Source organism: Ilyonectria robusta (genome assembly GCF_021365365.1).
Source record: "Ilyonectria robusta strain PMI_751 chromosome Unknown BGZ61scaffold_19, whole genome shotgun sequence".
Classification (NCBI taxonomy): domain Eukaryota; kingdom Fungi; phylum Ascomycota; class Sordariomycetes; order Hypocreales; family Nectriaceae; genus Ilyonectria; species Ilyonectria robusta.
This window is the reverse complement of record NW_025764453.1, coordinates 26,075-39,309: the sequence shown is the minus strand read 5'-3', so window position 1 is coordinate 39,309 and position 13,235 is coordinate 26,075. Positions and strand designations below refer to the sequence as shown.

The window sequence follows — 13,235 nt, the reverse complement described above, 5'->3', positions numbered from 1 at the left end:
ACCTACGGATGAAGAGTGCCTGCAGCGTAACTTACGATCTCCACAGCACGCGTACCAAATTAGGCACATCACCTATCGGCTGCTATCTAAGCTTAGCTAACCGCAGCTCCTTATCAACATCTCTTGCATTGCTGCAGTTACCCCTCACCCTCTCATGCCTCTCATGCTTCACCATCGCCAAGTCTCAATTCCCAAATCACCAATATGTCTCCTCCGGCCTTGAGCATTAGCCCTCCGCTCCTCAACTCGGCCACCCCCTGGGCTACAGGTCTTGAGAATCTCCGCGCCATCCTCTTATCGCCCTCCACAGGCGCTGTGACAACCCGCACCTCTCTCATTCATGGCTTCGATCACCAGCACGGAGACCATCAATACCTCTTCTTCAATCCGGGGTCCAACGTACCAGACAAGGGCACATCTTCAACACCAGAAACCCCCGCTGGCCACAAAGAGAGTTCTACCGCCAGTCTCAACAATTTAGGCTACAGCCCAATCACACTAGATGGGTACTTGGAATTCCTCAAACAGCTGGCTCGTGAGGAACCCAATATGCGAAAGACGATTGTTATTAGCGTTACCGGCTCGCCCCAAGACATTCATACCTGCTATGAACGCATCAAGGCCGCAGCTCAGGACCTCCACTTCCCACTCGCCATGGAAATAAATCTTAGCTGTCCGAACATTCGCGGCGCGCCGCCACCGGCGTATGATGGGGATGCCCTCGCCAAGTACCTCGTTGGGTTACCTGATGCGCCTGCTTTGCCAATCGGTGTCAAGACACCCCCATACACACACCACGGGCAATTTTCAACCCTCATTTCTGCTTTACAACCCGTCGCCTCGTCTCTTAGTTTCATAACCGCTACTAATACGCTTGGATCGTGTCTGATTCTCGAGGACGAGAGTACAGATATGTTAAAACCTCAGCTACCTAATTCCGGCGTGGGCGGTATGGCTGGCCCACCGCTTCATCCCATTGCGCTGGGCAATGTGGCTACATTAAGGCAACTCTTGGATGCGGTACCGGATCTCAAACATGTGCAGATCATTGGTGTAGGAGGCGTGGCAGACGGCGCAGGTTACCGAAGGATGAGGGCTGTGGGTGCATATGCAGTGGCAATAGGCACAGCACTCGGGAAACAGGGGCCGGGCGTATTCGAAAGGGTCGAGGCAGATCTCGATGGGGTGTGGTAACAATAGCCGATAGCAATATCCAAATAGGCTTATGAATGAGTGGAATATCGCTGTTAAAGCCAGGAAGTTTATGGTATACATGATCCAAGGGATATTATCACAAATAAGACATACGTAAATTACACTACGTCGGATTGTTCCCTCCATGCCATAGCCGTCAATGCGATCACCTTGCTGTCGCAGCCTAAACAGGCTACCCCTGCGTCGAACACCCGCACACATCAAACCGGGTCCAACCACAGAGCAGCGCACTCACTGCCTCTCTTCACATTTGTTCACGTCACCTCACGCCAACTCAAAGGGGCATGTCACATACAACACAGGCTTCAGTTGATCTACGCATTAGTGGAGTTGAACGATCCACCTTTTTGCCCTACCCGATGCGATAAAGATTCCCCGATCCAGACTTTCTGAATCACGCTTGAATTTTTGTGAATCATTGTTGTCCATAAATTCTGAAGATCCTGCAAAGTACTAAAAGGTGGGCTCATCCGAGGGCAATCGAGACTGTTAAAACTTTTGAATTTGCAATCTATAACTTGAAACAAAAACATATAGGCGAGTAAATAACAAAGAAAACCTACACATAAACTCATTAGGTCAACGATGACAAGCAGCATGACAAAATATCGACCCGATTTCCTACCACACACCGTCGCCTGAAGTAGACGTCTACTTGCTTTGGCGGTTGTCTTCGTTTTTCGCAGGGCGATAGTTCACCCCATTAACCTGACACACCCTGCCTTTGATACTGGCGGCATCAGGGCTCTCGGCGCTCACTCCACAATTAATCCAGGAAGCACTGTAATCGGGAACCACAACCGGTTCCCCGTCCTCTGCGATCTCAATTTCAATGCCATTGACCTGAGTGCCGCTCCCATATTTCTGACAGTCGTTATAGCTGGAAACGCCGGGAATGGAAACTGTCTCTGCCTTTGGATGCTTGAAAGACCCATTGAATGCAATGCCGTTGATTTGATCAGCGCCTGCTGTTGCCTTGCAACCTGTATACTGTCTATGACTGGATCCGATTTGTGCTCCATGAACGAATTGCTGAGCCGTCTGATTGTTGGAAAGTGAACTCAACAGTGTTCTGAGTAGAACCTCCGAGACTTCGATCTGACCAGATGTCTGTTGGTTGAAGGATTGAGCATGTGGAACGAGTGCACTGGTCGTGCTTGGGAGAAAGGAAGAGTTGTCTTTTTCTCTTGCTGTAGTGTCCATATCCTGATTGGAGGATGCCACAGGGAGGTTGGAAGACATGTTGGCGATGACCTTGATGTCGCCTTGAATTTGATATAGAGCTCTGGACTGGATATCTTCAATGAGCAACGAGAGGTTTGTTTTGTGACGTTCAAGGGAGGAGAAAGCGTCGAGTAGATCTCTTTCTTTATGGAGGAGACCCAAGGTGCGAAGCAAGCGACCTTGTCGAAGCAAATGACTGAGAGAATTGTCGTCGATGATGGCTAATAGAGTCTGGGTGTGACTCTCGACCTCAGGTGTTTGAAGTAGAGGATTTGTCGAGATGGACTCAGAAACGCTGCGAAGCTCGTTGAGTTGCTGATGATATCTTTTGAGCGTCGACGAACCCCCTTTTATCTTTTTCATGAGGTCCAGCAACGACACGCACATGACGGCCAGCTGGGTCGCCGATGCGGCGACACCGACAATCTCTGCCATGACAACTTCAGGCCTGAAAACAAGGCAACATGGCTGAGTTTGGGTGTGAAGGAATTTTGGTGGGAGCTTCCGAAAGGCGGTGAAGATACCAGACCGGTGAAGGTATTGACGGTCCCAAGACTGCTTCACTTGTTGAAACTGGGTATATTGTGTGGTGGGTGGCATGCAAGCACTGTAGTGGTTGCATTAACGTGGCATCCAAGGACCGGTATGATTTATGAAAGCGGCCGCTTTACAGGCCGGGAAGGATCGTGAGGATGAAGAGTTAGGCTTAGGATTGGGCGGAAAAAATTCATGAGGCTGTGAGTTGGGACTGAAGAGCCTCATCTGCGGTGAAACATGTGCCCGCTGCAGGAAGGAGGCGGAGCAACGTTGTACAGTAAATGAAAGAGAGAGAGCAACGCGTGTAAGTGCAAAGTATTGATTAGAAGCCCGTAAGGCGACCAAGAGGCATCGGATGGGGGAGAGCTGAGCCCAAGGTGCATTGGGAGTGAGCGCATCAAGTCCGGGAACAGCGGAACTGAAAGGGGCAGACGTCCGGGCTAAGAACTGGCCTTCTAAGATAACTGGAATTGAGCGTGAGGTTAATGTGTGGAAATCACTGGCTCTACACTTCGTCGTGTTTGACATATGACTTCCTTGGTAGAAAATCATATGTGTTCGAGCTGGACTGAGATCTCATCAAATGACGCTCTGCCTAGCGGGTTCAGCCATTGCAAAGCAGACACTGGCAGCCATGGGTCATCTAATCCACTGGAGCATGTTGGCTCAGACAGTGGATTGAAATCGGGCAGAAAAGCGAGACGACCAACATGGACAGAAGCGGGCGCCGAGTCTCGGCCTGCGCCATTTGGGGGCGGGAAGAGAAATCTGTTGAGGCTCAATTGTTCACGACACAATGGGGAACTCCGGAGTAAGTTGGCAGTGATTCGAAAGAAAAGGAATGATTCTGAGGGAAGAAAAGCAACAATCACGAGGCCCTCCACTGTCTTGGTGTGGCACGGTGGCACGCGGTTGGGGGCCCCTCGCATTGCGGATGGCACCACGTACGCACACCATCTGCATGTCTTCCATGCAGGCGACCAGATGGGCGGATGGCTGTGCGCATCTTCTCGTGTGAGATTTGTGCCCAACTTCATCACCTGCATGTGCCTCTGGGGAAAAGCCGAATCACCGGTGTTGTTTGCTTCGCTCCAGCGCCATCTAATCTTGGCTTGTTGTCCCGTGTGGGAGGGACGGGGAGACAAGTTGGGGGTACTCTGAACCGGACCTCGACCAGTTCGAAATACCACGTTCCCGTTGCTCTTGCGCTGCCAGTTATCACCGCGATGTCAAGAGACGATGACGTAGAAAAATAAAGTTGCTAGATATGTCCCGTCGGCAGGGAAACGAAAAGATGATGCTGTGCATTACAGCCTTGTCTCCCGTCCTGCACCCATGTCAGTCATGGAACCCCTGTACAAAGTCGGCGGCTAGGATAGCCCTGATGTCAGGCGCACACCCACAGCTTGAACGGCACCCACACACATACGTCAAATTTGCTGTACGGACGGACGAGGTGACCCGTCCCATTCGTGTCTCCCGAAGCCAGTGTGACGCACCGAGAGGGGGTCCACCTACGACGGAATCACGGCAGCCAACTAAGACGAGCGACACACGACTGAGCCCGCATTTTACTGATAATGGGGAGCGCCACGGCCGAACACGATCCCAATACCGGGAGAGCAGCGTACGTGGGGACTGGCCATGTTTCCCACGGGGGCCCCCAGGTCAATGGAGTTTGGAGGTCCAGCTCGGACAAAATCATCACTGTCCGAGACCAGATTACGACCAACATCTTCTATATATTCTCCCTGGCGGAGCACCTCAAGACCCTGAGCGGAGTCCCTGAACCGAGCGCCGCAGGGGGCAAGGACGGGGAGGGCCACATTTCGCCATCGCCAGACTCGTCGAATTGGTGGATTGTGGCTAAGATCATCCTCGTCATTGTCCTGGTGTGCCTAGTCACTGTCGCTGTGTGGTCGGCTTGGACAGTCTGTGAGACGATGAAGGCGGTGTTGTAAGTCGACTACATGAACCCTCAGCTCACCGGTTGCTCTGGCAGAGCTCCACCAGAAGCAAGGTGCTAACATCGGGGCTCCTGCAGGCTGGGGATATCTTGGACAGGTCAGCTAACCCTGTGTTGGCCCGGTCTCAGAGTGATCATCTCGGCGACCTACTTGAGTGGGTGAGATCCAAGCCGGTGGCTTACCGCCTCTTCTTTGGCACAGCCCGCCTGGGTGCTCCGTGGGGGTGTCACATTGGTGGTGCGGAAAACGGGTGACTTTTCTTTCTCATTCTCACGGCTTGTGCCGTATTCTATAATGCTGCGGTTTGTTCTTGAAAAGTTTTATGATTTCGTTGGTCAGGATTGGAAAAGCGAGCTCGGAACCGGGCAAGTATGTTATTCAGGGTCCTGTCTCTTCTTCTGGGATGCCGAGCAGATGCAGTGGACGCTCCGTGTTGGATCATCCCACTCTGTCTTAGGGGGTGGCTGAGTGGGATTGGTCGCTGTTTGAGACACCCAACACGCATTATTAATTGATTGATGGATTGTTTTCTTGGTATATTGGCAATAAGCCGTATTGAATAAATGTTCCCAGCACCTAATATAACATGATCAAACAAAAAAGGGTATCTTGTAATATACGGTTGGTAGCGTCTCTGGACGCATTGCAGCAGGCATCATAATACCATTAACCAGAGCCCCCTGTGCCACTGAACGACACCCCACGGAGCCCCCATCGCCCCCAACTTCGTCTTTACGTTCACTCAATCGACAGCGTGCTCCATTTAGAGAGCAACAGACCCATTTCAATCCCTGGCCCACCACATTCGCCGTCCTCCACCGACAAAACCCTCCTCACAGCCTCGACCGGAGGAAGCGCAATCGCAAGCGGTATGTCTTTCAACTCCTCCTTCCCAGTCATGAGATTTTCAAAATGCGGGGCGGATTCGGGCGGCACGCCGATCTTCAATGCCCACGCGAGCGCCTTGATCCCCAGCAGAGTGAACCGAGACATGGGGAAGTCCCTTACGCTCCACCGCAGGATTAGTGTTGCCTTGAAGAAGATTGCATGGGATTTGGGATCGTCCAGGTGCGGAACAATGGCTAAGACTGCGTTGAACAGCCCGCTCAGCGTCATGCACGAGTAGTCCTGCATAGGAAAGGCCCGTATGTGTTCCGTAATGATCCTCGTGTCAATGTCGGCGTATTTGATGCACAGATCTCGCACATTGAAGTCGTTGTCGAAAATTATGTCCGGCGGCAGGGGTCGCAAGATTCCCGTCAAAACCTCGTCGAAGTACACCCTGGGAAGAACGTTAGAGTAGTCAGACAGGGAGAGGTTGAACCAACCTCAAGTAGCACGTCTGCGGAGTTGGATTTGATTCATATTTCATGTATGCTGGGAGATACTTTCTCCACTCGAGCACTTCTTTATACAGACTGCGTCTCTCGCGGAGGTCCTCCTCACTGCCAATATCTGCCTCGGCATTCCTCTGCATAGCTCGGTATAGAAATAGAGACAGATCACACTGGGCGTTGAGGGTTCTAGGAACAAATGGCGGTGGGCTGCTTCCTTTGGTGTAAGGAGCACCAAACATGTCGACATTTCCTGGCTGAGTGGATAATGGTTGCGGGTTCGTCTCAAAACACCGAGGAATCGTTGGGGGGACGAGTAGGGACGAATCTAAATACATATACGAGACAACACTGTATCAAAGAATACCGGTTTCTTAGGATAGTTCTGATAAAGATACAGTGGCAGCTTTACATACCTTTCGAAGCAAAACAATCCCCAGAGGGCTCTCGATATGATCTGTCTCTGCCGTGACTTTGCTGGATCGTCTTTTATACTGTTAAAAACCCTGTCAAGGTGTAATCGAAAGAGCATTTCGTAGGCGGCATAGCGATACATCTGGACAAAATGTTAGAGAGTTCGAAGAAAATCAAGTTATGAAAATGAACGGATAATTTGTCCGTGGCAGCAATAGAACTTGTGTTGACTTAGATTATCTGGCAAGAGGACCACTTACCATACCGGCTCTGTCACTTCCAGTTTGACCCGCCAACAAGAAGAGTAGAGCAAGGCCCTGGACGGTGGGGAGTGAGGCACGACCATTCTCACGGTCTAGCATTTTCTTGGCTTCGTCGACGAACTTGGAGCCTATGTCCCTTCCATCTATAGAACTGATGCTCTTTGCTCGGCTAGATGTGAACTAACATTTGAATTAGAATGGTTGTTTGAATTGATGCGAGGGCAACAAGGAACACGTACACATCGAGTGGCGCAGATGGCATTGACTAGAAACGGTGAACAGTATTTGGCCTTTTCTGGGTCATCAGTTCTCATATCTTCCAGGAAGGAATAAGGGTCAATGAAAGGGCAGAGGAAGGCATGGTCCCAAGCGAAGAAGGATGTGATCAGCTCAGAAACTATGCCGTCTCCCGCGACAATGGTCCACGGGCGAGCGTGCACTCTGATCCGACTCTCGCTCAACGCCTTGAGGTCTAAACTGTCGACTCGGGGATTATAACGAGCGAAACTAGGCCCAGCGCTTGGACCGGAATTAGCAAGGTGCCTAGCGAAATCGAGGACCTCGATCGGGTCCGCAGCAGTACGGATTTGGACCAGCGCTTGTCGTGCTTTTGCGTCAGGCAGGTTCTTGATAAGAAGATACAGCTCCCGCCACTGCTCGTTCTCGCCCTGGAGGGCTTCCAGACTCCTCTTCAACGGAGCGGTGCGAACCAGGTCTCGGTCAGAGTGGGGATAGGAGCAGGCCTTGGCTCTGGTTATACAGGTGGAGCATGAAGGGCGTTTGCCATCGCACCGCTCCTTTCGCTTTCGACAACAGTTGCAGGCGACCGAGACGGCTTTGCGTCTCGGGACCAGCGAGGTCTTGGAGGGAGGTCCCGGTCTCTGAATGGCGGCGTCTGGAGACCTGGTGGTAATGGTCTGCGATCGAGCAACGGGCCGCATTGACGGGAGGCGTTGGCTCATCTGGACGCAGGGATGAGGCAATTTGGCGAGAGTTTAAGGGGGAAGCGAGGCTGAGATCAAGATCAAGGGCTCCTCGCGTTGGTGAGTCGAACCCGAGACTATCGACGGGGTGCGTTCGTAAGTTAAGCGGTCGCGCGTTCTATCAACACGGGGGATTGTGAGGAATCGAGAATCCAATGAGAGTCTCCGGGGCCTCCTCCGCTGAAATAATTACGGGCGTGCGACACGTCACGTTGGCTTGGAGCTTGGTGGGAATGGGGAACGAGCTAAGTAGCCCCTTGTCGCAAAGGAGCGAGCTACCGAGCTACCGAGCTGGTCTCTGGGCGACTAACGGTACGTAGTAAGTACTGCGTTGTACTACGTACCTTGGGGAGTAGTGTCGCATGCTCAAGCGAGGTAAAATTGTTTATTAATTAGCCCGCATTGGGAGGACGAGGAAATGTGACAGATGGCCATCCTGGATGCTTTTTGTCTACCTAAACCTTTCCCAGCATTCCAGACCCACTACGGTGTAATGTGAGTCCGCACTCTCCTCGTGTGGCATGCATGGAGCATAAGTAAACGAAACAAACCTGGAGAAAAGAATCCGTGTGAAAAGGCACCATCCGAGACATTACTGCCTCATTGTCTACCGGAAGCAACACCCGTTCCGGCGTGAGGCCCGTGTTTCACTGCTCCGCGGAACCGCGAGATTTGGCCACCACCTGACCCAATCAACCTGTGATGGTTGCTTTTCTTCCTCTGCAGGGAGTCCCCAACGAGCTGGAGAACTAAGACCTGACGAATGAGCGATCGATGCTTGGCCAAGCCTTGCCAGAAATGCTTCTGCCAAAGACTACATGCGCCCTGCATATGCACAATTACAGCCCTCAAGCCACCGGTGACGATTAACATCGCTGATCGCAGCCCGCTGCCCGCTGCCGGGACGAGTACCCGGCGATTAGCTGCTCGATCTCCAGCCCGCATGCACAGCCTGTAGATCGCCCCTATTCGAGAGACATTGTAGCTAACTGAATCCGTAGAAACATGCATGATATTTTCCCCAAGTAGGCTACGATTATTAGTGGGTAGAGGGTAGTTGATACACACTAAATTAGTGATATGGATGTTGCCGAGCTGAAGTTCTGAAAGCAAGAAGATTTACGATGCTGGTGATTAAATGACTTCAAGCAAAGCCCGTCCAGAGTCAATAAACTTCTTTCTTGCTTTTTTTAATATTTTTTTTTGTGTGCGATGAACTTTGCCTGGTGATGGCGACGACCTGACTAAATTTGATTCAGCTCACTCAAAAGGGTCCGCTCCAAACCTGTCGATTGTACCGTGTCTCGCAATATTGGGAGGGCCGTTTCGACGGTCCAAGGGTGTTCAAGACACTCCTGAATCGTAACCCGCCGTTCCATGTCGACGACCAACATGCTGTCGATGAGATCCAACGCCGGGTCCGCGACTGAATCCCAGTACGGTGACGGATAGTCGAACCGCGCCATCTTAATTTGCTGGGAAAGGGAATAAGGAAAATCCCAGGAAAAGAGCTCGTCCGAGAATGGTGGAAAACCACACAAGCAAATGTACAAGACAATGCCGCAAGACCATATGTCCACCGGGAACCCGTATCGTCTGTGGGGCCTTCTTCCAGTATTTCGGGAGCCACATTAGGGATATTCATTAATTGTTGCGAGCCGCAAATGCATGGATACGCACAGCTTGGTGTACCGCAGAGAGTGGTTGTCAATTCCCAGACTCCTGGTGCGGTATTGATATTTTTCGCCAGTCCAAAGTCTGCGAGCTTCACTGTCATATCCTTTGTGCCGGAGAGTAAAATGTTCTCGGGCTTGATATCTCGATGCATCCACCCATTACCGTGCTGTGCAAAATCAGCTCCTGGACATCAAAATGCTGCTGAGAATTCGGGGACTGACCAAGATTTCTATTACAGAAAACAGCTGCAAGAACAGTTTCCGGGCCTCCTCTTCCGTGAGCTTTTGTTTCGTGACGATGTAGTTGAAGAGTTCCCCCTCCGGTGCAATTTCCATGACCACGTAGATCTTGTTATCTGAGTACTCCGCAAATAGGTCAACGAGTGGTAGGATATTCGGGTGCGACTTCTTCCGAAGCTCCTCCATCGCTGTGACCTCGCGACGCATGCTCAAGGTTTTGAGCGACTTTTCCCACCCGTCGATACGGAATGCTTTGACAGCGTACTTGACGTTGGTGACTCGGTTGACGCACATAAAGACCTCCGCGTAGTGGCCCTTGCCGAGCTTCTCGAGCGCGGAGTATCTCCTCGAAACCCAATACTGTAGTCGAAGCCTTCCATGACATCTGAGAAATCACTATCATCAATACCAGCCGTGGAAGAGTGTGTCCCAGGCTGCCGTCTCAAGGCGTTTGCTGCCGCCACTTGAGCCTCAGACAGTCCACCCATCAGCATCGAAGCTTGTCGTTCAAGGGGTCTCTGAGTAACAGACTTATAATCTGGGGCGAGTTGAGTGAGGCGCCTGATAAGCTGATGAAGTCCTTTTTGGGAAGCCACGACGGAAGCACGGTGTCCAGCCAACCCGCGGGGAAGAATTGCTCCGCTATCCGCGAGAAAAGTGGCGATGGCTTCTTGGCCGTTGCGTGTTGCGATGCTCAACGCGGAATCACCCCATACAGTTTCAGCTGTCAAGTCTGCCCCTGCTTGAACCAGCACCCGGACAACTTCGATGTTGCCACTCGAAACAGCAGACATGAGTGCGGTCCAGTCGCTTGACGCTCTCATGTTAACATATGCGGATCCGTCTAGCAAGACTCTGACGACGCTTCCTTTCCCGCCCTTTGCTGCTCGCTGTACCGCGGTTTGCTGCATATAATCATGCTCATTTACAGACGCACCTAGTTCGAGAAGTGTCCGGACGTTCTCTGTATGCCCAAAAGACGCGGAACGAATCAGCGCAGTCTCTCTATCGCTTCCACTGCCTTCTGTGCTGTGGCCATCTGATACCATTTGGCGAATAATCTTCGGGAGATTAAACGCAGAGGCAAGAACTAGGGCGGGTACATCCCTGGGATATTCTTGACTCCAGTCGCCGTAACCAGCATTGTCAATATTCCAAGCTTGATTCGCAACTTGAAGCGCGACTGGGTTGGTGAAGAAAGCCTAGATACTTGGCCAAATCGAGTCCGTGTCAAATTGATCGACTTCTGATCCCCAATGCTTTGCAGCATAGTCTAAGAAAGGGTATTGATCAAGGCGTTGGGACATGGCCTTATCGTCTGTACATACGCCGCTTGAGAAATTTGGCAATGTCAAGTATCTCAAACTGACGTTTGCGAGGCTCATTTTCGCGTCTAGCAGGTCCTTACTATGACACCTCTCGAAGTACTGCTGAGCGGTGTAATGAACTGGGCGGACAGTTTGAGATTCCGCGTCAGCGATGATAAGACCACTGCAAACACTTGTGAGGATTTCTGCGTCGGGTAGATCGTCTTCATCAAGGGCGGATCCCTCAGACAACTCCCGTCTGGCGTGCATATGCTGGAGCTCCAACAATGTCAGTGTTCTCTGGGCGCAAATGACCCAGAATAACACCGACTCAGCCACTTCGACAGAATCGGGAGCCTGACTATACACCCTTTGAAGTGCATCCGAGTAAGTGGCGTCTAATGTCGGAGGAAGAGTCTTGAGGGAGGATCGGGCTTCTTTGCGGTTGAACTTTCGAGATAGAGACTCGACGTGTAACTTTGCTAGCAAAAACCTGCCACAAGTATCAGAAAACCCTTTTGATGCTTAGGAGCGTGCATCTTACATCCCCTGGGATTCTTCAATGATAGCCCCGATTATGTCTTCTTTCAAGCTTGGATCAACTCGTACGTGCCTTGATGGCCTGTGTTGCTGTGATATGTGCGAATCGAGAAACATTCTGATGTCTCCTTTCTGTGCAGAAATCTCAAGTCTCTCAGAGTCCTTGAAATAGCCGTCAAAAGTGCTGGAAAATCGAGAGGTGCATAGTAGTTTGACTTGCGAGCCCAACGAGGAAACGACGGAGACAAATCGGATAGCGTCCTCTTCAGACTCGGCACACTCGTCTAAGGCGTCAACGATGACGTAAAATATCTTGAAGTTTGAGATCAACTTGCGCAGTGTACCATTGATCTGGGTTAATGTTGGGCGTGTACCGTACTTCTGATGCGAGCGATAAAGAAGTGCCACCTTCGATGGTAAGGTAGCGCTCGAAGAATGTTGAAGAAATTGCTGAAGCAGACTTGACAAGAGTGTGACAGAGGTCTGCTCCTTTCGTTGGTTATAGTCGCAGTAGACATATGTGCAAAGTTTCTGAGGCGAACTGTCGTCGCGTTCAAGATGATCGACTATCAAGGATCTAAAATGCAGAATATGTTAGCTCAAGTTGGAAATACCCAGCTAAAGGAGATGAAGAGTTGAAATATAGTAGAGGATCTAGGACGAACATACACGAGCCTCGTCTTTCCCGCTCCAGTTGAAGAATTGTATTAGCTCATCATCACCATATTCGATGGGGAACATACGTATGCCTGGGCACCAGAGAACATTGATGCCGCCCTTGACCCAGTTGCGAAACGTCTCATGCTGGAGAAGCCAGGCGCCCGTTCCTGGCTGGACACTTTCTAAAACCCCGAGATGTCTTGCGCGGAAAGAAATTGGGCTGATCCAGAGAATGACCTTTTGAACTTCGGCCTCTTGAGACCTAACCTCAGAGCTTTGCACCTTGTTGCCGATGTCATCAAGCTTGAGATTTGCGAACTTTGCAAGGTCGCTGTAGCCAGGTCAGCACAAACCATATTAATGCTCCTCGGATGGATGAGCTGGGTGAAGAATCCGTACATGAGATCATTTTGCAAGACCAAGTTCAAGAAGCTTTTTAGTCGCTCTAAAGAGGAGAGTAGCTCTGAAATGTCCTTTTTATCAAAGGGCCACGTAAAGGGCTGCGAATACCGGCGGAGTCTATCTTGCGGAGCGAGTTTTGCGATGATTTCTTCCAGGATTCGTCTGAAGAGATTGAGGGGACCTTCTGAACTGGCCAACGACTGGATCGAAGAGGGTTTTAGTGAATTTACAGCATGAGTTGTGTCGTCGTTGTCTTCGAGGCGATCTTTTAGTCAGATCTCGACAACATAATGTGTGAATGAATCGCTGACCTGGGCGGCTCAGGTCAGCCAGGCTCCGTATGACCTGGATGCCTAAGCCTGCATAAGAAATCCTGGATGGCCCATTTTCGGCTATTCGCATATTAATAAGTGTTGATTACGAAGAGAATGGCCCCAAGCCCTTGATCCCTGCATGCATACTTCGGTTTATTA

At 51.0% G+C, this 13,235-nt stretch overlaps 5 protein-coding genes across 5 annotated transcripts; 2 read left to right on the top strand and 3 right to left on the bottom strand.

The window, feature by feature from the left end:
* The first annotated feature begins 142 nt into the window (after nt 1-142).
* Nucleotides 143-1,340, top strand: BGZ61DRAFT_457245 (uncharacterized protein). Its single transcript, XM_046246632.1, has one exon. The coding sequence runs from the start codon at nt 205-207 to the stop codon at nt 1,192-1,194; it is 990 nt and encodes a 329-aa protein (XP_046100219.1). The 5' UTR covers nt 143-204; the 3' UTR covers nt 1,195-1,340.
* Nucleotides 1,341-1,866: 526 nt separating this feature from the next.
* BGZ61DRAFT_535896 (uncharacterized protein) lies at nt 1,867-2,874 on the bottom strand (the record flags this gene model as incomplete). The annotated part of the gene is made up of 1 exon (XM_046254324.1): nt 1,867-2,874. The coding sequence occupies one exon, from the start codon at nt 2,872-2,874 to the stop codon at nt 1,867-1,869; it is 1,008 nt and encodes a 335-aa protein (XP_046100218.1).
* A 1,475-nt stretch (nt 2,875-4,349) lies between these two features.
* BGZ61DRAFT_590971 (uncharacterized protein) lies at nt 4,350-5,484 on the top strand. The gene is made up of 2 exons (XM_046256664.1): nt 4,350-4,933; nt 5,021-5,484. The coding sequence occupies exons 1-2, from the start codon at nt 4,557-4,559 to the stop codon at nt 5,103-5,105; spliced, it is 462 nt and encodes a 153-aa protein (XP_046100217.1). The 5' UTR covers nt 4,350-4,556; the 3' UTR covers nt 5,106-5,484.
* An 8-nt stretch (nt 5,485-5,492) lies between these two features.
* BGZ61DRAFT_457241 (putative C6 transcription factor) lies at nt 5,493-8,106 on the bottom strand. Its single transcript, XM_046246631.1, has 5 exons — nt 7,194-8,106; nt 6,952-7,134; nt 6,694-6,833; nt 6,272-6,628; nt 5,493-6,225 (listed from the first exon to the last, which is right to left on the bottom strand). Exons 1-5 carry the CDS (start codon nt 7,914-7,916, stop codon nt 5,682-5,684), a joined length of 1,947 nt encoding a protein of 648 aa, XP_046100216.1. The 5' UTR covers nt 7,917-8,106; the 3' UTR covers nt 5,493-5,681.
* A 1,004-nt stretch (nt 8,107-9,110) lies between these two features.
* On the bottom strand, nt 9,111-13,164 carry BGZ61DRAFT_508261 (uncharacterized protein; the record flags this gene model as incomplete). The annotated part of the gene is made up of 10 exons (XM_046251951.1): nt 9,111-9,533; nt 9,614-9,780; nt 9,836-10,226; nt 10,331-11,055; nt 11,098-11,653; nt 11,705-12,277; nt 12,370-12,388; nt 12,444-12,691; nt 12,760-13,027; nt 13,074-13,164. 10 exons carry the CDS (start codon nt 13,162-13,164, stop codon nt 9,182-9,184), a joined length of 3,390 nt encoding a protein of 1,129 aa, XP_046100215.1. The 3' UTR covers nt 9,111-9,181.
* Nucleotides 13,165-13,235: the final 71 nt, after the last annotated feature.